This window comes from Eumetopias jubatus, unplaced genomic scaffold (genome assembly GCF_037043125.1).
Source record: "Eumetopias jubatus isolate StellerSeaLion01/CBP00866 unplaced genomic scaffold, mEumJub1_p1.0 scaffold_12, whole genome shotgun sequence".
Classification (NCBI taxonomy): domain Eukaryota; kingdom Metazoa; phylum Chordata; class Mammalia; order Carnivora; family Otariidae; genus Eumetopias; species Eumetopias jubatus.
In genome coordinates this window covers 55,818-81,999 of record NW_028274818.1, presented here as the reverse complement: position 1 = coordinate 81,999, position 26,182 = coordinate 55,818, and the positions used below count along the sequence as shown (strand labels likewise).

At 46.1% G+C, this 26,182-nt stretch overlaps 2 protein-coding genes across 2 annotated transcripts in view; both read left to right on the top strand.

Moving 5' to 3' along the window:
- Positions 1–1,777: 1,777 nt before the first annotated feature.
- Positions 1,778–26,182, top strand: part of LOC114198598 (protein S100-A15A-like) — a 37,333-nt gene continuing 12,928 nt past the window's right edge. Inside the window, exon 1 of the mRNA XM_028090090.2 lies at positions 1,778–1,862. The gene's annotated coding sequence lies outside the window, so the exon portion shown is untranslated. The remainder of the gene's footprint in view (positions 1,863–26,182) is intronic.
- On the top strand, positions 1,781–16,507 carry S100A7 (S100 calcium binding protein A7). The gene is given in 4 exon segments (XM_028090332.2): positions 1,781–1,862; positions 14,665–14,986; positions 16,260–16,360; positions 16,362–16,507. Coding segments are annotated over 3 exon segments (303 nt in total). The 5' UTR covers positions 1,781–1,862; positions 14,665–14,845; the 3' UTR covers positions 16,423–16,507.

The window sequence follows — 26,182 nt, the reverse complement described above, 5'->3', positions numbered from 1 at the left end:
GTAAGGAGCAACTGATTATATACCTTTGGGTTAAGGGAAGTAAAGACAAGGGAAGAGCCAGAAGGACTTTCATACATTAAAGCCGTCCGGACTCTCTGGATACTGGAGGCCTTGCTATTGTCAAGCTCAGGTTTTTCCCTCTAGCAAAGCATTTACTTTAAGACCGTTGGGGGCTTCCTGCAGGAAGGTATACTCTGCTTGCCTCAAGTATTTTGTCAATGGGCTGCAGACTATAAGGACGTTTAAATTTATTTACATTTCCTTCTGCCTTTGTTTCCCACATCACTGGCAGGGTCCCTGAAGACAAAGACCTGTTTTGCTCTTGGTGTGCTGACAGAATGGGTGGGGGCCGGTCCACTTTCTTCCTACTGTGAAGTGGAGGCAGAGAGGGCACATCTGGCATGCCCAAAGTCCGGCTGGAGTGTTCTGAGGCCGCTGAGGCCACTGTAGGGCTGAGTCCACAGCAGCTGCCCATGGCCCAGTTGAAGGTGGGGGGCCTGCTTTAGGAGCCTGTCTCTGTATTTTGTGTTGGGGGTGGTGGTCTGAGTAGCTCATAGCTGCAGGAACGTGAGAATCATGGGGTGCTATGATGGGGGCAGGGTGGGGTCCCTGGGGCTGGGCCAACCACAGCTTCAAGCCTTTCAATATTGAGCTGGCCCATCCCTGCAGCCTCAGAATGAATCATCCTAGTTATTTCATGGGAACCAATGGCTCTCAGCCCCCATCAGGGAGAATGACTAATTGAATTATTGTCTGAATCCATTGTTTGCATTTGTGGTTTCAGGGTGCGGGGCATGGGGATAAACTGTATCTCACGGCAATGGGGCATTTGTCACTGTTCTCTCCCCTCCAGGCCTAGTCTGAGCCAGGCAAGCTCCTCTGTAGGTTCTGGACACCTCAGAGGGAGACCAGAGCCTCCTTCCCCTCTTTCTTCCCCGGTTCCTGGGGGCCCAACTTTGTGGAATTGTCTTCCTTCTCCATGGGCCTGCGAAGAGTGAACAGTCGAGAAAGGGCAACTAGTCCCTCCTCTAGTTGCCCCTCCTGCCCCGCAGGGAGTAGGAGCTGGCCCTAACGGGAAGCAGAAGAGATCCAGGGCTTCCTGCTCCCCGGCCGAAGAACCTTGTCCCAGCCTTGGTCGGCTCTATTTAACTCGCTCTGGCAAAGTACCTGACCCGCCGACAGTGGTAGGCAATTTGGGACGTGGAGCGTGCGCCCTCGTGTGGGCGGAGAGCAGAATGCTGGGGGGAGAATGGCAGTGGTTTTCTTGAACCCCTGGGGAGGGGCCCGTGTTGATGGAACCCGCAGCTCTGGCTCTCAGGGAGCTCTTATGAAGGGGGGAGACAGGATTTGCCCGCCCAGGGAATGTCAGCAGGGGTATCTTTTGGCTCCATAAAGCAACTCAACTTTGTCTAAGACACACCTGCGTGAGTGAGTGGATGAAAGGAAGGCAGTTTGCAAAGACAGTTAGAATTTGAACCTCTTCCCCCCTTTCAGGGGCGAAAAGACCTCGGTGCAAAGAGGAAGGAGGAACTGTCTCAGCAGGTGAAGACCTCCTCCCCCTCCACCGAGGGAGGAGCTGCTCTGGAGGCTGAAGTGAACCCACAAACGTGCGTAGTCCACCTGCTACACGAAGAGGCTTGTCCTTTAGCTTCCGCTTCTCCGCAGTAGTGGAACATGGAGTTAAAGAAATAAAACAAATCCCAAATAAATAGCAAGTCTTTTTGTTTGCTTTGAGAGTGTGATTTTTTTTAAAAGAGATTGTATTTTTAAGTGATCTGTACACCCACTGTGGGTCTCGAACTCACAATCCCGAAACCAAGAGTCCCAGGCTCTACTGACTGAGCCAGCCAGGTGCGCCCAAGGTATGATTTTAAAGGTTTTTTTGGGGGGGGGGGTGGTGATGGGAGGAAACAGCATTTCCCGTGGAATCTGGTGGGTGCAGCCATCAAGGGGTGGAATTGGGGGTGGAGAGGTGCATGGACTGTTCATTTTTATTGTTTGACTCCAATTGATGTAAAGTTGAAGTGAACCCTTTGAGCTCACTCTGTGGAGTAGGGGTCTGGGCTTAGAGGAGAGGGAGAGGTTCAGATATGAGGTGGGGGGGGTTGCTTCATTTATACTCTGTCCCTTTGCTGAAGCTGATCTGGGAGCCAGTTCACCTGCGGGTGGGGCGGTGGAAGAGGCTGTGTGACCCCCATTCCCCTAGCTGAGACTCTCTTCCCCCTCACCATGCATAATTGATATTAATCCTTCAACCTGTGGTCCTGACCGTGTGAAGCCCAGTTTTGTAAGCTGGGGTGGGCCCAGGAAGAGGGGTAGGACTGAGTCACAGGATGTAGCTCTCTGTTCCCTGCCCCAGCAAATCTGAAATTATTAAGAATAACGCCACTTTACATTTGTGTAGCACTTTTATTTTTACAAGACACTTTCACATCCATTGTCTTTTGTGATCCTCAGAAGATGTATGTATGTATTTCCCTCATTTAATGAGTGAAAAGGCTGAGTTCCGGTGAGGTAAGAGCCTCTACTTGGGCATGTGATCAGAGCTGGGCCCTCCCCATCCCCTTGCCAGTTCACTAGTGTGCATTTTTTTTTTTTAATTTTCTTTATTTAAGTGATCTCTACACTCCACGTGGGGCTCAAACTCACAACCCAGATATCAAGCGTTGCATACTCTTGCAACTGAGCCAGCCAGGTACCCCTAGTGTGCATCTTGTCATGACATAGTTTTCATCTCTTTTTCCTGCATGTCTTAATTATATATTGAGAGTGTACGAGATGATTTTCGGAATACATCTAAGATTTAAGAATCATGGCACAAAAACCTTGAGTTTTATTAAATTAAATTATTAAATGCAAACAAGTTCAGAATTGTTAATCTTTGGGGGATTTTTTAAATTAATATGTGACTATTTTTTATTTCTAATAATGTTCTTTGCATGTTGCACTTTATATTAATCAGCTTTTGTTTGGTTAATATTTGCATGGTGTATCTTTTTTCATTCTGCTATTATTGACTAGAGTCCTTTTGCTTTTGATTTGTCTTTTGTAAACAGCACACGGAGATTTAAAAATCTGATCAGATAATCTTTCTTTCTTAACTAGATTATTGAATTCATTCAGATGTATTGAAATTACTATGTATTTGTTATTTCTACCATTCTATTTTATGCTTTCTATTTTCCCTCATTTTCTATATTTCTTTTTCCAATCATAATTGACTGAAGTAATTTTTCACCCATTTCATTTTTGTCCTAATCAGTATGTAAGCCTATTCCTCCTATTTCGGTGGTTACCTTGGATATATTCACATGCATATTGGATTCATTAGTATAAAGTATTCAGTATTTTTTCCTTCTCTTGAAGGAAGAACCTTAAAATATCTAATTCTGATCACCTCTTCCTGGTTTACGCACCATCTTTGTCAGGTGCATTGGTTTTCTCTTTTTAGCTCCACAAGTCAGCATCACCAGTTTATATGTATTTATATTCAGCCACACATTTTACCACTCATTTGTTCAATTTTCCTTATGTTTGAAATTCATCCTTAAATATTTGCTTATCTTTTGGTAGCAAACTCTCTTAGGTTTTGTTTTTCCTTATTATGCACTTGTTCTTGGAAGATATTTTTGGTGGGTTGAGTTTTCTCCCTGCTCATTTAAGTTATTATCCACTTTCTTCTGTTGTTTATTTTTGTTTTTGAAAAAAATCAGCTGTCAGTCTAATTTTTAGTCTTTTATTCCTCTTTTTGCTCTACTATTTTTAAGATCTTGTCTTTGTCTTTGTTTTTCTACGGTTTCATTATTACGTCTCTAGAATTGGATTTGTTTGTATTTAACCTGCTTGAGATTCATTAGTTGGGGTTCATTCAGTTGTTACAAACCTGTGAATTGGTGTTTCTCCTCAGTTTTGGAAAATTCTCATCCATTGTTTCTGTAAATATTTCCTTGGCTCTATTATTTCTTCCTCTCCTCTCCTTTCTTTTCTTTCTGGAACTCTGCATGTTAGAACTTTTCATTCTCTCCTCCCTATCTCTTGACCTCTCATTCATGTTTTCCATCTCTCTATCTGTACTACGTTCTGGGTAATTTCTTTTATAGTTCACTAATTGTCTCTGCAACTGTCTCTTGTTTGTGGTTAAACCCATTCATCAAGTTTTAAAAATTTAATTATTATATTTTATTTTAATTTATATTTTATTTCATTTCATTTCTCTATTTGGTTCTTCAAATATAGTTGGTATTTTTATAGTCTCTTGCTCTTTGCTAATATATCAACCCATTTTTTTCCTTTAAAGATTTTATTTATTTATTTGAGAGAGAGAGCATGAGAGGGGGAAGGGTCAGAGGGAGAAGCAGACTCCCTGCTGAGCTGGGAGCCCGATGCGGGACTCGATCCGGGGACTCCAGGATCATGACCCGAGCCTGAGGCAGTCGCTTAACCAACTGAGCCACCCAGGCGCCCTCAACTGATTTTATTGTTAAACATATTACACATAGTTATTTTATGTTCTGTGGCTAATGTTTCAATATTGGAGTCTTTTTGGGGGCAAATTCTCGTCTCTGTTTCTTCTGGGTCTGTTCATGGTGCCTAGTTTCCTTGTGTGTTTTGTAATTTTTTGACTGTGAGCTCTTGTTTCTGGAAATTTTATCTGTGGATATTTTTCAAGTGTCTAGGTTAAAGATGGGTTCTTCTACAGCAAATTTGCATTCATTTCCACCAGGTGCCTTAGGGTACTCTCTGCTGAGGCCATTATATATATATATATATGATATATATACATATAAATATCTAATATGAGATATTTATATATAAACAGGTAAGTAAATATATATATACTTTTAGAGAGAGAGTGCGGGGTGGGGGGAACAGCAGAGGGAGAAGGAGAGAGACAATTTTAAGCAGGCTCCACACCCAGTGCAGGGCCTGACGTAGGGCTCAGTCTCACAATGCGGAGATCATGACCTGAACCAAAATCAAGAGTTGGATGCTTAACTGACTGAGCCACCCAGGCACCCCTCTGCTGAGGCCATTTTAATTAATTAATTAATTAATTTTGGAGGGGTTTCTTTTTTAAATTTAAATTCAATTAATTAACATATAGTGTATTATTAGTTTCAGAGGTAGAGTTCAGTGATTCATCAGTCTTATATAACACCCAGTGCTCATTACATCACGTGCCCTCCTTAATGCCCATCACCCAGTTACCCCATCCCCCCACCGCCCTCCCCTCCAGCAACCCTCTGTTTGTTTTCTATGTCTTATGGTTTGTCACCTTCTCTGCTTTTGTCTTGTTTTATTATTCCTGAGTTTGTTTCCTTTGTAACCAGAATGTAACCAGAATCATGCTGTATGTATTGTTCTTTGATGTGCTTGTTGGAGATGTTCTCAGCCTAGCACACTCCTTTTATCCATTATATATTCCACAGAATTAATGTCACTATTTGGGTTGCTTCATTCTGCTGTTAAAATTATGAGCACTTTTGTGCACAAACTTGAGCACAGGGGATGGAATTTGAGAGGAAGAGTGCCAGTTGGAGCCATTGGCAATCTGAGGTGAAGGCGTGTTGACTTGAAATTGAGCAGGTGGCAGGCAGTACATGCTGACTTGGGCAGGAGGGCAGCGGGACTGTGAATTTGGGACCCACAGGCCGATGGCATCATGTGTGACAGGGACGTGGCTGATTTCGCTTTTAACTTTTGTTTTTCTGGGAAACTCGATCTCTCCTTCTATTCTGAATGAAAGCCTTGCTGGATAGAGTGTTCTTGGCTGTAGATTTTTTCCTTTTAGCTGTTTGAATTTATCATGACTCTCTCTTCTGGTCTGCAAAGTTTACGCTGAAAAATCCAATGATAGCCTTGTGAGGTTTCCCTTGTATGTCACTGCTTTCCTTTCTCTTGCTGCTTTTAAAATTCTCTCTTTATCACTACTTTTGGCCATCTTATTTACTTTGTATCTTGGTGCAGACCTCTTTGGGTTGGTTTTGTTGGGGGCTCTCTGCCTCCTTGATCTGGATTTCTCTTTCCTTTCCCAGATTCAGGAAGTTTTTAGCTATTATTTTTTCAGACAAATCTTCTGCCCACTTTTCTCTTCTTCTGGGATCCCGGATCATGCGACTGTTATGCTTGACAGTGTCGCTGAGTCTATTCTCATTTTGCATATTTTTTTTCCTGGGTCTATTCCCATTTTGCGTATTTTTTCCCCCTTTCATCTGCTCAACTTGATTACTTTCCATGACTCTGTCCTCCAGGTGGCTGATCCGTTGTTCTACTTCCTCTTGTTTGCTATTTATTCCAGGTGGTCTATTTTTATTTTCATTTAGTGAGTCCAATAGCTCTAAATGGTTCTTTTTTTTAGGTCTCCTATCTCTTGGTGGAGGGTCTCGTGGAGGTCCTGCACTTCTTTCTCAATTCTAGCAAATATCTTTACGAGCATTACTTTAAATTCTCTCTCAGACATATTACTTATCTCTGTTTTGCTTAGGTCTCCTGCTCTGATTTTGTTCTGGTTCTTTCATTTGGGACATACTCCTCTGTCTCCTCATTCTGTCTATTGCTATGTCTGTTTCTCTGTGTTAGGAAAGTCAGCTACGTCTCCTGCACTTGAAAGTAGTGGCTTTATGAAGAAGAGGTCCTGTAGTGCCCCACAGTGCAATGGTCTCCTTTTCACCAGAAAATGGTGCTTCAGGGGTGTCTCCTATGTGCATTGCTACAGGGGTGCCCTACTGTTGTGGTGGAGCTGTGTTTGCCTTCAGTCCAGCCTGTGATGGCTCTCTGCCTGTTGTGGGCAGAGTCTGGTGCCCGTGGTGTTAGTGGGCCGGTCTGGGGCTGGCTTGGGCTTAAGTTGAGCCAGACCAGGCGTTTGCCAGAGATGCAGTAGCACCAAACTGCAGGCACTTTCCCTGTGTTGTCCCCTGAGAAGGTTTTGCTGGTGAGTGGGGCCTGCAGTCAGACTAGCAGCTTGCGCCCTGCCCACTGCTGGGGTCATAATCAGACTGGTGTGTGGTTATCTTCCCCTCTCCCTGGAGCTTGTATTGGTGGGTGGGGCCTGCAAGTCAGACCAGCTGCCTGCCCCAGCCCACTGCTGGAGTCACAGTCAGACTGGTGTGTGGTGTCTTTTTTTTTTTTTTTTTTAAGATTTTATTCATTTATTTGACAGAGAGAGAGAGATCACAAGTAGGCAGAGAGGCAGGCAGAGGGAGAGGGAGAAGCAGCCCCGATGCGGAGCTCGATCCCAGGACGCCAGAATCATGACCTGAGCCGAAGGCAGACACTCAACCGACTGAGCCACCCAGGCGCCCCTGGTGTGTGGTTATCTTCCCCTCTCCCTGGAGCAAGACTCACTTTGGAGTGGTGTTGGCCTTTGTCTGGGCTGCTTGCACACTGCCAGGCTTGTGGCACTGCTTTGATGGGATCTTGCCAAGAGCATATCAGAGTGGGTGGATCTGCTTTGTTGTGGCCTCTTGTCTATATCCGGCTGTGGAGAGTCTGTTCTGCCAGTCTTCCAGTCACTTTCTGGGTTATTTGTGCTGACGTGGTGTTCTCTCGGTGGCCACGCTGCAAGAGGTGAACCCAGGGTCCTCCTACTCCATGTGGTTGCAAATGTTAAGATTTCATCTTTTTGATGGTTGAGTAATAGTCCATTGTATATATATATACCACATCTTCTTTATCCATTCATCAGTCGACGGACATTTGGGCTCTTTCCACAGTTTGGCTGTTGTTGATAATGCTGCTATAAACATTGGGGTGCATGTACCCCTTCAAATCAGTATTTTTGTATACTTTGGGTAAATGCCAAAGGATTTGCATATGCTGGATCATATGGGAATTCTATTTTTCTTTTTGAAGAACCTCCATACTGCTTTCCAGAGCAGCTGCACCAGCTTGCATTCCCACCAGCAGTGTAAGAGGGTTCCCCTTTCTCCAAATCCTCGCCAACATCTGTTGTTTCCTGTGTTGTTAATTTTAGCCATTCTGACAGGTGTGAGGTGGTATCTCATTGTGGTTTTGATTTGTATTTCCCTAATGATGAGTGATATTGAGCGTCCTTTCATGTGTCTGAGGGCCATCTGGATGTCTTCTTTGGAAAAATATCTATTCATGTCTTCTGCCCATTTCTTAACTGATTATTTGTTTTTTGGGTGTTGAGTTTGATAGTTTCTTCCTAGATTTTGGATACTGGCCCTTCTCAGCTATGTCATTTACAAATACCTTCTCCACTCTGTGGGCTGCCTTTTACTTTTGATGGTTTTCTTCCCTGTGCGGAAGATTCTATCTTGATGAAGTCCCAGTAGTTCATTTTTGCTTTTGATTCCCTCTCCTCTGGCAACATGTCTAGTAAGAAGTTGCTGTGGTCAAGGTCAACGAGGTACAGTCAAGGTCAACGAGGTTGCTGCCTGTGCTGCCTGTGTTCTCCTCCAGGATTCTGATGGTTTCATGTCTCACATTTAGGTCTTTCATCCATTTTGAGTCTACTTTTGTGTTTGGTATAACAAAGTGGTCCAGTTATATTCTTCTGCATGTTGCTGTCCAGTTTTCTCGACACCACTTGTTGAAAAGACTGTCTTTTTTCCATTGGATATTCTTTCCTGCTTTGTTGAAGATTAGTTGACCATATAGTTGTGGGTCTGTTTCTGGGTTTTCTACTCTTTCCATTGATCTATGTGTCTGTTTTTGTGCCAGTGCCATACTGTCTTGATGACTACAGCTTTTTGTTATTGTTTTTAAAGAATTTATTTATTTACTTGAGAGAGAAAGAGAGAGAGAGAGAGTGAGTGAGAGAGCAGGAGGGGTCAGGGGAGGGGAGGCAGAAGCCGACTCCTGGCTGAGCAGGGAGCCCGATGTGGGGCTTGATTCCAGGACCCCAGGATCATGACCTGACCCGAAAGCAGCTGCTTAACTGACTGAGCCACCCAGGCGCCCCTATGACTACAGCTTTGTAATATAGCTTGAAGTCCAGGATCATGAAGCCTCCAGCTTTGCTTTTCTTTTTCAGGATTGCTTTGGTTTTTCAGGGTCTTTTGTAATTCCATACAAATTTTAGGATTTTTTGTTCTAGCTCTATGAAAAATGCTGGTGGTGTTTTGATAGGGATTGCATTAAATGTGTAATTGCTTTGGGCAGTATAGACATATTAACATTGTTTGTTCTTTGTTTCCATGAACATGGCATTTTTTCCCCATTTCTTTGTATCCTCTTCAATTTCTTTTGTAAATGTTCTATAGTTTTCTTTTACCTCTTTGGTAAGGTTTATTCCTCGGTATATTAATTGTAATTTGGGATTACAATTGGGATTACAAGTTGTAAATGGGATCAATTCCTTGATTTCTTTTTTCTGTTGCTTCATTATTGGTGTATAGAAAAGCAACAGATTTCTGCACATTGATTTTATATCCTGCGATTTTTCTGAGTTCATGTATTAGTTCTAGCAATTTTTTAGTGGAGTCTTTTGGGCTTTCTACATAGAGTATCATGTCATCTGCAAACGGTGAAAGTTTGACTTCTTCCTTGTCCATTTGGATGACTTTTATTTCTTTTTGTTGTTGATTGCTGAGGCTAAGACTTCCAGTACTGTGTTAAATAGTAATGGTGAGAGTGGGCATCCCTGTCTTGTTCCTGACCATAGAGGAAAAGCTCTCAGTTTTTCCCCATTGAGGATGATAATAGCTGTGGGTCTTTTGTATGTGGCTTTTATGATGTTGAGATATGTTCCCTCTATACCTACTTTTTTGAGCGTTTTATCAAGAATGGATCCTGTATTTTGTCAAATGCTTTTTCTACATCTGTTGAGAAGATCATATGGTTCTTATCTTTTCTTTTCTTTTTTTTTTTAAAGATTTTATTTATTTATTTGAGAGAGAGAGAGAGAGAACACAAGCAGTGGGGAGGGGCAGAGGGAGAAGCAGACTCCCTGCTGAGCAGGGAGCCTCATGTGGGGCTCCATCCCAGTACCCTGGGATCATGACCTGAGCTGAAGGCAGATGCTTAACTGACTGAGCCACCCGGGTGCCCCAATCCTTTCTTTTATTAATGTGGTATATCATGTTGATTGATTTGTGAATATTGAACCACCCCCTGTAGCCCAGGAATAAATCGTGGTGAATAAGTCTTTTTAATATACTGTTGGAATTAAATTGCTAGTATGTTGTTGAAAATTTTTGCATCCATGTTCATTAGGGATATTGGCTTGTAATTCTCCTTTTTAGTGGGGTCTTTGTCTGGTTTTGGAAACAAGGTAATGCTGGCCTTGTAGAATGAGTTTGGAAGTTTTTCTTCCATTTCAATTTTTTGGAACAGTTTGAGAATAGGTATTAATTCTTCTTTAAATATCTGGTAGAATTCCCCTGGGAAGCCATCTGGCCCTGGACTTTTGTTTGTTGGGACATTTTTTGATTACTGATTCAATTTCTTTGCTGGTTATCGGTTTGTTCAAATTTTCTATTTCTTCCTATATCAGTTTTGGTGGTTTGTATGCTTCTAGGAATTTGTCCATTTCTTCCAGATTGCCCAGTTGGTTGGCACATAATTTTTTTAAAGATTTTATTTATCAGAGAGAGAGAGAACAAGCAAGCGGAGCGGCAGGCAGAGGGAGAAGGCGAAGTAGGCTCCCCAGTGATCAGGGCCCCTGATTGATTTGGGGCTCGATCCCAGGACCCTGGGATCATGACCTGAGCTGAAGGCAGATGCTTAATTGACTGAGCCACGCAGGCACCGTGGCATATAATTTTTCATAATATTTTCTTATAATTGTTTGTATTTCTGTGGTGTTGGTTGTGATCTTTTTCATTCATGATTTTATTTATTTGGGTCCTTTCTCTTTTCTTTTTGATAAGTCTGACTATTTTTTTTTTTTTAAGATTTTTATCTATTTATTTGTCAGAGAGAGAGCATGCAAGCAGGGGAAGAGGCAGGCAGAGGGAGAAACAGGCTCCCAGGGAGTCTGATGTGGGACTCAATCCCAAGACCCTGGAATCATGACCTGAGCCGAAGGCAAACGATTAACCAACTGAGCCACTCAAGCGTCCCAAATCTGGCTAGGGGTTTATCAATTTTATTAATTCTTTCAAAGAACCAGCTCTTAGTTTCATTGATCTGTTCTGCTGTGTTTTTTTTTTTTTCTGTTTGTTTTTGCTTGTTTGTTTCTATATTGTTTATTTTTGCTCTAATCTTTATTATTTCCCTTCTTGTGCTGGCTTTAGGCTTTATTTGCTGTTCTTTTTCTAGTTCCTTTCGGTGTAAGTTTAGGCTGTGTATTTGAGACTTTTCTTGTTTCTTGAGGTAGGCCTGTGTTTCTCTATACTTTCCTCTTAAGACTGCCTTTTCTGCTTCCCAAAGGTTTTGGACTGTCGTGTTTTCATTTTCATTTGCTTCCATGTATTTTTAAAAATTTCTTCTTTAATTTCCTGGTTAACTCATTCATTCTTTAGTAGGATGTTCTTTAATTTCCATGCATTGGTGGTCTTTTCAAAATTTTTCTTGTGTTTGACTTCAAGTTTCAAAGCATTCTGGTCTGAAAATATGCATGGTATGATCTCAATCTTTTTGTACTTGTTGGGGGCTGATTTGTGATCCAATATATGATCTATTCTGGAGCATGTTCCATGTGCACTCAAAAATAATGTGGGGCGCCTGGGTGGTTCAGTTGGTTAACCGACTGCCTTTGGCTCAGGTCATGATCCTGGAGTCCCGGGATCGAGTCCCACATCGGGCTTCCTGCTCAGCGGGGAGTCTGACCCTCTTCCCTCTTGTGCTCTCTGTCTCTCATTCTCTCTCTCTCAAATAAATAAATAAAATCTTAGAAAAAAATAATGTGTATTCTGCTGTTTTAGGAGAAAATGTTCTGAATATATCTGTTAAGTCTATCTGGTCCAGTGTGTCATTCCAAGCCATCGTTTCCTTGTTGATTTTCTGCTTAGATGATCTGTCCATTGCTGTAAGTGGGGTATTAAAGTCCCTCACTATTATTGTATTATTATCAACGAGTTTCTTTGTGTTTGCTATTAATTAATTTATATATTTGGGTGCTCCCAAGTTGGGGGCATAAATATTTACAATTGTTAGATATTCTTGATAGATCTCTTAATTTTGATATAATGCCCTTCTTTATCTCTTGTTACAGTCTTCGGTTTAAGTCTAGTTTGTCTGATATAAGTATGGCTACTCTGGCTTTCTTTTGGTTGTCCGTTAGCATGATAGATGGTTCTCCTCCCCTCACTTTCAATCTGCAGGTGTCTGTAGGTCTAAAATGAATCTCTTGTAGGCAGCATATAGATGGGTCTTGTTTTTTTTTTTCATCCATTCTGATACCTTATGTGTTTCGATTGGAGCATTTAGTCCATTTACATTCAGAGTGATTATTGCTAGATAGGAATTTAGTGCTACTGTATTACCTGTAAAGTTGGTGTTTCTGGTGATTTTCTCTGTTCCTTTCTTATCTTTGTTGCTTTTGGTCTTTATCCCCCCAGTCAAAGAGTCCCCTTTAATATTTCTTGCAAGGCTGGTTTAGTGGTCATGAACTCCTGTAGTTTTTGTTCGTCTGGGGAACTCTTTATCTCTTCTTCTATTCTGAATGACAATCTTGCTGGATCAGGTATTCTTGGCTGCATATTTTCCCCATTCAGCACATTGATATGTCCTGCCACTTTCTTCTGGCCTGTCAAGTTTCTGTGGACAGATCTGCTGTGAACCTGATCTGTCTTCCCTTTTAGGTTAAGGACTTTTTTTCCTTTGCTGCTTTCAGGATTCTTTCCGTGTCTTCTTTTCTGTGTATTTTGTGAATTTGACAGACCTACCTTATAGGGTGGTAGGGGTTAAGGAGGAAAGTAGGTACAGCAGGTACCTTAATGCCTGACACATTTAAGAACCCAATAAGTAGTGGTGGTCATTAGTGTTAATTGTCAGAGCAAATCTCTAGAAGGGTGGGTGATGAGCAAATACAAACCATGCTGCCTCCAGAGTCTGAAATTCCACCTTCCTTAGGTCCAGAAACCCAGTTTTCTCTACCCTATTTTCTGTCCTGCTGTGACGTGTCCCACTGGCCTCCCAGCCCCAGATCAATTTGGGGACAGAAGAGGCTCAGGGGTGGTCCCTTGGGAGGCGCAAGACCTGGAGGCCTGGGATTCTGCAAAATGCTGAACACACCCTCCTAAGTATGTCCTACCCATCTGAGTGGAGCAATGCTCCAGGATGCAGATAGCAAATATGGCCTCAGGGCCTCCAGCCCCTGGGAAGAGCCAGGCTGAGCCCCATAAAGGGACCAGTCTTTGCCCAGGTGCACACATCTCACTCATCCTTCTCCTCAGGGATGCCTTCTCAGCTCTGTTAAGTCTGTACCTGCTTCTTTGCTTTTTCTAGAAGGAGTGCTCAGGGCCTGTGGGAGCAGGGAAAGCAGCTGTGGGAGAGGACTCAGGAGCCTGGGTCTAGTTGCCCCATGGCCACCAGAGGGCCTGCGCCCTGCCCCCCCCCTCCCCCCACCGGCTTGAGGTCTTTGTCTGCACAAGGCAGCTGGACCAAACACTCCCCTGGCTCCTCTGTGACAACTTTTGTGGAGATATCCCCAGTGGGAACTGAGGACATGACTCCCTCTCCTCCTTGTCTTCCTTCCTCTCTTGGTTCACCTGCCTGCCATGCCCTGGGTTGCTGGAGATCCACTCTGCATCCCAATTTTGGGGAAGAGTGGGTGCCCCTGCCAAAGCCATGAAGGTTCTCCTAACCTCAGGCCCAAGACCTCCACTCCCCATTGCCTTGGTGAGATGTCCTGCCCCTGCATGAATAAAGCCTTCACACTTCCACTCCAGCCCAGGGACTGTCTGGGTACTGGGCTCAGCTTCTGTCTTGGACCATTCCTTAGTGACATAACAGCTTTCTCCCACATCAGGAGGTGATGGCAGTTTGTATTAGATACTCACCTGAATGAGCCAAGGTTATTTCCTTGGTGCTTTGGTAATTCTGGAATGTGAAGGCTGCACTGTCCAATTTCTCTGGCTTGGGGTCCCGTCCAGCCCAGACCTCTGACTGTTGGCAGGAGAACCTGATTCAAGAAGTCAGACCTTCTCTTTATTTAAACATGGTCTAGCCTTCGGGAGGTCCAGACAGTAGGAAGGTCAAAGGGCAGGTCATCCTCAATAATAGACGATATCTAGGACACCATTCTTTCACATTCCACCTAAGAACCTGGGCAGGTCTTTCTGTTCATTTTAGTAAAAGGCGAAAGATTTATGCGATCTAAAGAGAAACCAGAGTTTTTCTGTTCATTTTAAATCTGAGGCTGATTCTCTTCCATAGTCCCTCTTTCTTGGTCCTGGGGATGGTCCAGGAAGACCTCCACTGGGGCTCAGGACAGCACTGTGTTCCTCTGCTCACACTCACCTTCATAGCCCCCACAGCCCATTTCATGCTGGTCATGGTGGGCCTCCAGGGGGTCTTATTCCCAAAGCAGCCCAGGATCTGTCCAAGACCGATCAACAGTGGTACTGTTCTCCCCCATGACTCTCACCCTGACGTTGATGCTGGAAAAGATGGATTTGGTGCTGTTGGAAGTGTGAGGTCATCCAAATGCTGTGTTTCGCTCAGGGCCCCACCTTTTCAGGTGGTTGACCCCTACATCCCTGCTTCTCCAGTCTGTGGCCCTACCCACAGCTGGACTTCAATGTTCTCTTTCAGCTCCTCTTGGACCCTGACCTGTGTGGCCCAGCCACATGTCCCACCACACAGAGAAATAGTTTCTTCTGCTCCACCTGGGCCTTCTTCACTTTCTCCCTTGTTCCCATCCATTCGTCCTAAACATAGAGACCTTCCTCACCCAGGGAAGGAAAAAAGGGTCAGAGTTTTTCTTTCTGCCAAGATGAGCAACACACAAGCTGAGAAGTTCGTGGTGGGCATCATCGAACTATTTCACAACTACACCAGGCACCATGACACCATGGACAAGTCAGCCTTGCTGAAGATGCTCCAGGAGAATTTCCCCAAGTTCCTCAATGCCTGTGTGAGTCGGGGTCTGGCTTGTCTGGGGCAGGGAGAGGCTTTAATGTGTGTGTGGAGGGGGCTGTGATGGGTGGGCAAGTCCCATGGGTTCTGACATATTTGAGGATTCTTTTTTTTTTAAACATTTATTTATTTCAGAGAGCGAGAATGAGAGAGAGAGAGTACACGAGAGGGGGGAGGGTCAGAGGGAGAAGCAGGCTTCTTGCCGAGCAGGGAGCCCGATGTGGGACTCAATCCCGGGACTCTAGGATCATGACCTGACCCGAAGGCAGTTGCTTAACCAACTGAGCCACTCAGGCGCCCTATTTGAGGATTCTTGTTTCACTTTTTGTTATTGGATATTCCTGAGCCTGATTCTGCCTCATTGATTACTCCCTTCCAGCCCCAGGCAGGGCCAGCCCTTTGGGGAGACAGAACATGTAGAAGAAGGTGTCTGGAGCTTGGAATCAGAAGCCTGCTGCTGGGGCTTCTCTGCTGTGTGACTCTGGACAAATTACTCACACTCTCTGATATTCCCTTTTTTCTGATCTAAGGAATAAATGAGAATAAATGAGGATATGTAAGTGGAAATAATTTAAAAATAGCAACATGGGGTATAGATATGAAGGGATCCCAGTAGATGATCTGTTGAACCACTGTGATTTCAGGGGTAGCAGATAGTCCTCCTGGCAAACATAATTCCTCCCTCCAGTAGACTCATTCTTCTGGTTCAAGTGGAGCCTCATCAAGATGGAACTCAGTGGAAATCGTAACTTTGTTATATGAGCATAACCCTTTACATTAGGCTAAGCTTAGTCTACACAGGGTTTTATTGTGCTATTAGAATGCATGGAATCTATGAGCAAAATCTAACAGACAGCTGGGCCCTGAGGAGAGGGAACCCGGAACTTACAAGTTTGGATGGGAAAGGAGTCACATGGGAGGGGAGTAGAAACATAAGGAAACCAAGGTCAGCCTGCACTGGGCCCTGGGGGAGAGTGTGGGCAGTGCACGTAAAGAGGGACAGGGCGGGGCCTGGGGCTGGTGAAGGTCCCCTCACCCCCTCACCGGTGTGGCTAGTGGCCCAGGCTGCTCAGAATCCCAGGGGTGCCCACCGGGGGTTGCTCATCAGGGGGTCTCCAGGCAACAGCCCCAAGATCGTGGCTCTGCTTACAGCGCTCCTGTCCTCCACACGCTCTTGCCAGGTCCCCACAGCAGGGCGCCTCTCTTCCTATATCTCCTAGCCCAAATCTCACGGGTACAACGGGATTTGTCTTATTTTCTCCTGCCCACAGGACAAAAAGCGCACAGATTACTGGGCCAATACCTTTGAGAAAAAGGGCAAGAATGGGGATAAGAAGATTGAGTTTTCCAAGTTTTTATCTTGCTGGGGGAAATAGCCACGACTTCCACAAACAGAGCCACGGAGCAGCCTCCTCTTCTGGGGGAAGCTGGTGACCCAGCCCTGCCTGAGGCCTCCAGAGACCCCAGGAAACAATAAAGTGCCCATTTCCCCCAGAAACTTCCATCAGAAAATGCAAGTTTCTCTGGCTGTGTGTATCTTAGAGTAGACAACGGTTGGTTACCTGCGTTGTAGATTTCCCTCTAGAGCCTCTTTGCAGCGGATGCCTAGTCCCAGAGTGCTCCCTCCAGTGCCCTGAGACCTGCTCGGGTCACCGTTTTCTGTTGGATCTCGGGATTCACGCGTGCTCTCCTGCTCTGGAACCATGTGTTCTGCCCAGCTTGTTGAGCGTGCAGACTACAACTCCTGCTTGTTCCCTAGACTACTTTCATGAGTGCGACGGACAGCAGGGGCCTGAGCACTAGACCTCGCTGTTGTGGCCAGAGCCCTGCCATGTGCTCTTGCTTCTGCATGTTTGGATCAATGTGAGCAGACACTGTCATCTTGCTCTCCAATGTGCTTTGCTAAGTGCTGCACATCCAGCTTGGTGTTGAGGATGCACAGGAGGGCTAATGGGGGGTCTTCATGACACACAGGAAACTAGTAACAAGTCTGCTTGGTACAGGTCTCCACGTTTGGGGTGGTCACTGATGCGTGGGGGCTACACTCATTCACCAGAGGAACAGGCAGGCAGCAGACAGTTGGTGATGCTTGTTCCCGAGTCAGGTGCTGTGGAGGAAAAGAGGTAGAAATGAAAGCAGTGCAGTGGCTGCTCCTTTCCAGAAAAACACCCATTTTCTTGTGGCCTCTCTGTTGGGACTTGCTAATTCTTCCCAGTTTTAAGCCCTTCAAAACCTCAAGCCAGGGGACAGAGCCAACTATTTGTTCTCAGACCATTTCCTCGTTATTCTTCACACCTCACCCCGTCCTTGAGGCTCATGTCCTGCTGCCATCAGATGTCTTCCTTTCTTTACTAGACTCTCACCTCTTCTTGACCCACAGAGGGAGCAGACACTTGACTCACATTGCCCTTCCTATCTTACCAGGTCACATATACAGAGTGAGTTCCCAGTCTGGGGCCAGATTTCCCAGAAGTAGGGACTAAGGTGGGGATCTCATGTGAGTGATTTATTGAGGGAAGTGAAGGGGCAGCATGGGATGGGAAGAAGCTACAGAAAGATGTGAGCTCAGCTTCAGCTTGATCGCAGGGGGAGATCTGGGCACAAATGGAGCCCTAGAGTTGTCCCCCCTTGAGGCAAAGAGGTCCAGCTTTTGTACCCCTGTGTCAGTTACTTACCAACTGCAGGCCAGTTCAGGGGATGCACAGCCTTCTAGGCGCTCCTGGTCCTGGAGGCTCCTTTGGAGCAAGAGCAAATCTTAGGGGAAGGGGCAATTGTGTCCTGTTAGCAGCCAACACTGATGGAAGCTGGGCGATGGGCACCCAGACCCGGTAATAGCACCTGGAACCAGGTGTTCCCCCGCCTGCCTTGCTGAGAGTGGGTGAGGCACGCCAGCATCTGCTTCGGTCCTCCCCTTGCGCCCGTTCAGATCCGTCTGGTTTTCACGTCAAGTGCCTCCCATGTAGGACAGCCTGTCTGGTTCCAGTCAGCTGTGATTTCTGAGGAGGGTTTGCTACTACAGCTTTCCCTGCTATCGTTGTCACTGGGGTCACCGGTGATGCTCATCATCTTCCTCTTCTCTCCAAATTTCTTTCCCAGTGACCAGCCCTTCTGCTAGTTTAGGTGGCTTGCCTGGTGGGGTGATCCTGACTGTCATTTCTAAGGGATGAGGGCTCCTGGCTCCCATGCCCTTATCAGGTTTTGGTTGCTGTTATTTACCTATTTACATTTAAAACTGGACACAGGAATAACAACAGATACCCCAGTGGATAACCTGAGGGCCAAAAAGCGTCTACCCTGCCCTGTGATCAGGATCAATTATCCTTCTAATAAAGTTATGCCTATTTTTCCTACTGGAGTACTGGCACAGGGAGTCCTAAGTGCTCAGGTGGAAATAAATGGTCACGGGTTCCTTTGGGAAAAGACAGGGGGAATCATTACTATATCTGCTTGCTGTGGTGTTATAGGGTCTTTCTTTATGTGGCCAGGTCTCTATTTCAATTGATGGTTTCTGGATCTGAGAACTGGCCCAGGGGTGAAAAATGGGCAAAGCATAGTACCTTTCCACTGGGTGGCTGATTTCAGCCTTCTTTTTTTTTTTAAAGATTTTATTTATTTATTTGACAGAGAGAGAGAGAGAGAGAGAGAGAGAGAGAGAGAGACAGTGAGAGAGGGAATATAAACAGGGGGAGTGGGAGAAGCAGGCTTCCTGCCAAGCAGGGAGCCCGATGTGGGGCTCGATCCCAGGACCCTGGGACCATGACCTGAGCCGAAGGCAGACGCTTCACAACTGAGCCACCCAGGCGTCCCTGATTTCAGTCTTCTGCTTACCTATTCTTGATTTCTTTTGATTATATATATTCAGTAATACCCTTCTGGCTGCTTCAGGGTTAGAAGGAGCACAGGGGCGCCTGGATGGCTCAGTCGTTAAGCATCTGCCTTCAGCTCAGGTCATGATCCCAGAGTCCTGGGATCGAGTCCCGCATCGGGTTCCCTGCTCAGCCGGAAGCCTGCTTCTCCCTCTCCCACTCCCCCTGCTTGTGTTCCCTCTCTCGCTGTGTCTCTCTCTATCAAATAAATAAATAAAGTCTTTAAAAAAATAGAAGGAGCACAATTCACAAGACTTCCCTCACTTCTGATGCCAACTGCAAGTTTGTGGATCTCTGAGACCACCCTGAACTTTGATAATTCAGTGGAAGGACTCATAGAACTCACTGGAAGCTGTTATACTCATGGTTATTGTTTATTACAGGGAAAGGAAATGGATTACAATCATCCAAGTAGGAAGAGTCATATAGAGCAGAGTTCAGGAAAGGTCCAAGCATGGGGCTTCCCCTGGAGTCGTGGAGACTGTTACTCTCCAGGCAATGATGTGTGGCAATACACTTGGACAATATACTTTGCCTACAAGGGAAACTCAACCAAGTCTTGAGTGTCCAGAATTTTTATTGGGACTCTATGGTTGACTGACCATGTGGTTGGTGGAGAGTAAAAGTTTCAAGCTTCTAATCAGCACTTGGTCTTACAGGTGACCAGCCCCTACCTGGGAGCCATACAAGTGCCCACCCAGATTTGCCTCATTAGAACAAAAGGTACTCCTGTCACCCAAACCTTAACCTTCCCCCCACCCAAGATAATCTGGCTTGAGATAATCTTTTCTTTTCTTTTCCTAAGGACTTCCTTGCCCCACCTCCTGCCTTTAAAAACCTTCCATTTTGTTCAACTGCTGCTTGATTCATGAATCCCTTAATAAAGCCAATTAGATCTTCAAATTTACTTGACTGAACTTTTGTTCTTTAACAAGATAATCTTTAATGATACATAAACCTTAATTTTCACGACACCAGAGGAGCTACATGCTACTATTGTCACTGCTTTTTACTGATGAGGACACTGAGGCACAGAGATAATAAACCCCATGGCAGCCTGGGGCTGGAGTCTGCTTTAACCAGGATGTTTTGGAGGAGCTTTGGGGGCTGCTGCGGTTGGCTTCATTCCCACCCTTTCCCAAAGCACCTCTGCTTTTTACAGTTTGATATTGTGAAAATTAATAAACAGAAATCTCCTTCAGAATGGAGTCAGGAGGCCGGCAGGGGGACCTCTGACACCCAGCACTCCTGGTCAGTTGCACCTTGTAGGTAGATACTACTTCATTATCCCTACAGGATGAGGAAGTTTTCCAACTCCCTCTCCCCCCAACCCTGCAACAGCCCAGCCACTGAGAGGCTGCCACAGCCCAGCCACTGAGAGGTTGCCACAGCCCTGCCAATGAGAAGCCACTATTTTACGTGGACTTTTTACAAGGGTCCCTCCCAACACCCCCCCCCCCCCCATTTCTTGTATAATAGGGCAGTTCTCTTCTTAATTCTGCAGACCTGCCTTGGGTTTTGCTGCAGCTTGCTTGTCCATGATTGCCACCTCTGCTAATCCCAGATAAGCCCATCTTTTGCTGGTGAAATATATTTTGTTTTTTTATTTTTACTTTTTAGGTTTGTATTTTTAAGGTTAACAATATCTCTGGCTCCTGCATACAATTTCGTTTGCAGAAAATATCTTGGAATAAAGTCATTTGGAAACCCCATAGAAGGAGGGTCTGACCGGAGGAGGGTGGATGGGAGGCTGCGCAGAGGATGCAGAGATGTTTCCAAAGAACAAAGTGCAGATATATTCAGGGTGTGTTTGTGTGCATGTGTACATTCGCGTGAGACAGACGGTGTGTGTGTGCGTGCACGTGTGTGCTGGGGGGCAGCTGGAAGAAGAGTAGAGCCAGGAAGCCTTGATATCACAGATTCCCCCAGTGCCCCTGATAGACCCTGAGAGCCGGGAAGAGCAGTTTCGGGGGAATAGAAAGGTCCCTAGGGAGGCATGAGAAGCAGTTCTGAGGAGCTCCAGGGTGCTTGGGTGGGTGCTCACTGAATAATCCGGGCTCCGCTTACACATGGGGATGATTTGTAGCACAGAGCAGGTAGAATGAACCCAGTGACTCTGCAGTTCCCAGTGGCGACCAGGAGACTCTTTCTCCTGTCATGATCCAGAACCCTGTGGGGCTGTGTGCCCCAGCAGTAAGGGTGCTCATTGAGAGTTGGCACTCCTGGGCCAGACCCTGAGTCGGCTGCTCCCTAGCTCTGTGACTTTGGCCAAGCCAACCTGACTCTTGAACCCTGTTTTTTTTAGCTATAGAGTGAGGTAGATACACCAGTTGCCTTTCTGGGCCTCTAGGGAGGATCTGACAAGATGCTTCCAGTCAAAGTGGTTTTCCTCAGAATGCACAAGTGCTTCCTTCATAGCTGTCTCCTGCGGCGCAGCCTGTGACTGACAGGAGTGTGAGGGCCATGGCTTCAGAGACCACGGGAGCCCCACCCCGCTGCTTGGGCCGTTGGAGTCTACAGAGCAGCAAGGACTGAGGTCCCTGGGCCATGCCCTTGTCACAGCCCTGGTTGCTTTGCTGTCACCTTCTTGGCCACACAGCTGTGTGCATAGCATCTGCCTCGATGGTGGGCCCCTGTGGGGGCAGGCCTGGGGGTGACCCCGCTCGCTCAGCTTCGTGATGGACAGACTTGAGTGTCCTGCAGAGTGCTGGGAGCTGGCCTTCAAAGTCAGCCGGACTTGGGTTAGAATCCTGGCTTTGCCATTTACCAGGAGGGTACTCTTGGGAAATTTATCCAAGCCCTTGGCTCCCCGTCTGTGAACTGGGATAATGATACCTACCACACAGGTTTTTTCCTGAGGATTAAATGGGATAAATGCATTCAAAGCTTTTAGCATACCACCTGGCATATAGGCAGCAACTTTTACACTATTGACAATGAATGAAAGTCAAATGACTCACTGGATATGTAATCAAAGACTCTGGTTCCACCTGCAAATCCCCAAATGCTCTATTTCCTGGGGCACAGCAGCCTTGTACCTTCCCTTTGTCAGCATCTGCTAGTCCAGCCCCACAGAGCTCCCAGAGGGGCCTGGGTCGGGCAGAGCCCTGGGTGTGAGTCCCCACCCAGAGCAGTGTCACATGGGCAGTCGGTGGGACAGGCCTAGATGTGAGAACCATAAAAGGGACTGTTCTTCACCCCATGCGCACCTCTCATGTGTCCCCTCCTCCCTGCCTCTTCCTCAGGGTCTGGTGGTTCCCCATTAGCTGCTTTGCTTCTTCCAGATTAAAGGCGTGGTGCCCCGGCTTTGCCCTCTGCTCTCTCCAGGGGAGCACCCTGGGCTAGGAGTCAGGAGGCAGTCATTTCTTTTCTTCCTCCAAGCCTCAGCATCCTCTGAGGGGCTGGACTAGATAATCTCTCATGTTGTTTCTGTCCCAGCTTTTGATGGCTCTGTGACATCCCGAGAGATTCACAAAACTACTGGGGAGAATGTCTTTACAGGCAACTGAGGACAGATCCAAGTGTAGGATTTCCAGAACCTTCTCTGTCTTTTCAGCCCTTGATCCTAGTTAATCCGTGGTTTGTGGCATCCCCTGGCTTTCTGGGCTCTGATCTCTTCAAGATGCTCAGAGAGACACCTGGGGGACTCACAGCCGATCCCTGCATGTTTGTAATATTCCCTTTGTCTCAGCCCTGGGACTCCTATTCATCCCTATTCTGGCCTCACCCTACCTAGGTCTGGAAAAGGACAGTCCAGCCTACAAGTCCCAAGAGCAAATGCTTCATTATCCTCTGGCTTCCCTTGCATCCCATGAACCTGACAGCAACTAGCCTCAACTTCAACGGGCTCCGGAGGGCTCCTCTGGCTGGGCCTCAGGAGGTGTCCAAAATAAAGGGGGGCCCGAGGCTGGGGGCCAGGGAATATTATAAACATGCAGGATTGACTGAGCTCTTTGGTGCTTTTCTGGGAGCCCACGGCAGACCTGAGCCCAGAGACCTGGGAGGTCACACAGAATGTGGTGGGTGAAGGCTTCCCCTTGGGAGGTGACTGTTGGCCTGTGGCAGCTCCACACTGACGGGGCTCTGCTCTCTTCTTTCTGTCATACTCAGGGACACAGGACTCCGTGCCTTTCTTTCTGGCAGTGTTTTTGATGGGGAGTGTTAGCCCTGCTCTCAGTACTAACAGACATAAGGTCTGACGGCTATCTTTCCCTGCACCTTAAATCAAGGTCCATCAAACTCTATGACTTCACACTACCCTGCACAGCCCACCCACTTCTGCCCACACATCTCCTCCCAGCCCTTGGAATCTCCAGAACTTTCCCCACCCTCTCCTCAGAACTCTATTCCCTTCCCTGAACTTTACCTGGACCTAAGGAATACCCAATCCACTCAGAGCCATTCAGCCCTGCCCACTGCCCCTCTCCGTGGCTCTGCCCTCACACCATCCCAGCCTGGGCCAGTTCCCCAGTCTCACACATGGGAAGGTAAAGCTGGGTGATCATCTTCCTTTCTGCAGCTTTATTGGAAAACAAAGAAGAGAAACAGTGAAGTGAGAAGATGTTGAGGGCCATTCAGCCTACTTCATAAACCCCCGAGATTCAGATGTCATGGACAAATCTGGCTTGGAGAAGATGGTGAAGGAGGATCCCACCCCCCCCCAACCCCAGCCCCTTCCCATCAACCGGTGTGAGGAGGAGTTTAAAGGGGCATGGCCAGCAGTAGGGCAGGAGTGGGCAGGACCCATGACCCTGTTTGCTTGAGGACCCCAGCTCACCAACACAGTCAGGCGGCTAAGCATTTCCCACCTCCCCCAGCATCCAGCAGGGCCTACTTCTCAACTCCAACAGGTGTTAGACTGCATCCAGGATAGGGGTCAGATGACCAGTTTCTGGAATAGCAATGACATTTACTTATTACTGAGTAGCCCCCACTTATTCATGGGGGATATGGCCCAAGACCCACAGTGGATGCCTGAAACCACAGATACACATACACTGTAGTATTTCCCTATACCTACCTATGGTAAAGCTTAATTTATAAATTAGTCATGAATTTATACTAATTTAGAAATTAGTAAGACATTAACAAGAATAACTAACAATGAAATAGAACAATTATGACAATATACTGTAATAAAAGTTGTGTGAATGTGGTTGACAGTGGGTAACTAAAACTAGGGAAGCTGAAACCACAGATAAAGGGGTTTGTACATTGTTATGAATACGCTCACATCACCTACCCCTTAAGCTCCAGTTACCTTAGATGTAAAATAGGGACAATAGCTCTTATTTCCCAGGGTTGTTATGAGCATTAAGTGAGGTGATGTATGTGAGCATGCTCTGTAAAACGGAAGGACGGGCAGAGATGTTAAGAATCATTATTAGTCAGTAATCCATGGTGATTTGTGGGTCAGGGAAAGGTTTGTTGGCTTAACGTGTCTTTTCTGTCTGCAACAAAAATTTTCCCCTTTATTTATTTTTATTTTTATCTTTTAAAAAAGATTTTATTCATTTGGGAGAGAGAGAGAGACAGAGAGAGCACAAGCAGGGGGAAGGGCAGAGGGAGAAGGAGAAGCAAACTCCCCGCTGAGCAGGGAGCCCGACGCGGGGCTCGATCCCAGGACCTGGAGATCACGACCTGAGCCGAAGGCAGATGCTTAACCGACGGAGGCATGCAGGCACCCCCCAATTTTCCCCTTTAGACTTACCAGAAGCTGCTGCTTCTGGTAGCTTCTCTTCATGCACCCCTAAGAGTAGAAGTAACACAATAGAAATCATAATGCCAAGTGAAATGCACCCCTAAAACTATAGTTTTTGATTCTCCTGACATTCCTTCTCAGGTGAGCTAAACTGGTAAAACCCACAATCCTGCCTCCTGAGTTGGAAGCCCCAGTTCTTCCACTGTGGTCCGTTTTCTGCTCATCTCCTTTACTCTCTCACGACTACCACACTCACACAGAACACTGCGCCTCTGACACTTCTGGTCACCAAGTGTGTGGGGTTTACACCACACCAAGCAGCTCTCCATGACACCAGCTGGATGTCTTACAATTTAACTCAATTCTGACACTACTGACTTGGAGACAGAATCAGATCCCACAGGTTAAAGGTTCAGTCCCACCAGACTGCTCCCACCTCCACTTTGGATGTCAGTCACAAGCAGTAAGACCCTGGGTTACTCACAATTTCTGTCTGACTCGGCTACAAATCTGAGTTTCCCCTGAACCCTTACACCTTTGGGTTTGATTAATTTGCTAGAGCAGCTCACAAAACTCAGGGAAACCCTTACATTTGCCCTTTATTAAAGGGAATGATAAAGCTACAGATGAAAATCCAGATGGAAGAGATGTGTAGGGTGAAGTTTGTGGGAAGGGGCGTGGCGTTTCCTTGCTCTGTCCGGGCACGGCCCTGTCCCAATACCTCTCACTGTCCACCAACCTGGAAGCTCCTGCACCCCATATTTTTTTGATTTTACAGGGGCTTCTTCACATAGGCTTGACGGTTCATTAACTCCATTTCCAGGCTCTCTCCCCTGTCTGGAGGATGGGGATGGAGAGTGAAAGTTTCAAGCTTCTAATCAACACTTGGTCTTACTGGTGACCAGCCCCAACCTGGGAGCCATCCAAACGCCCGCCCAGATTTGCCTCATTAGAACAAAAGGCACTCCTGTCACCCAGGAAATCACAAGGGTTTCAAGAGCACCGTGTCAGGGACTGGGTCAAAGACCAAATATTAGAACAAAAGATGTTCCTAGTGCTCTCATCACCCAGGAAATTATAAGGGTTTCAAGATCTCGTGCCAGGCACTGGGAGCAGAAACCAACGATGGATTTTCTGTTATCTCCCAGCTCCAAGGAACAGAGACCTCTGAGTCATTCACTCTGGCCGATGGGGGTGGGGTGGCACGGGATAGAGTAAAAACCGATTGGTTATGTTTTTTGTTTTTTGGTGTGTTTTCTTTATTCTGTTTTTTGAGATTTTAATTTAATTTTAGTTCCAGTATAGTTAACATCCAGTGTTATGTGAGTTTCCGAGTGTACAATATAGTGATTCAGCACTTCTATACATCACCAGGTGCTCTTCATGCCAAGTGTTCCCCTTAGTCCCTTTCACCTATTTCCCCCCATCTCCCCACCCCCTCCCCTCTGGTAACCGTGACTGTGTTCTCTGTAGTTAAGTGTCTGTTTCTTGGTTTGCCCCCTCTCTCTTTTCTCCCCCTTTGCCCAATTTGTTTTGTTTCTTGAATTCCACATATGAGTGAAATCATATGGTCTTTGTCTTTCTCTGACAGACTTATTTCATTTAGCATAATATCCTCTACCTCCAT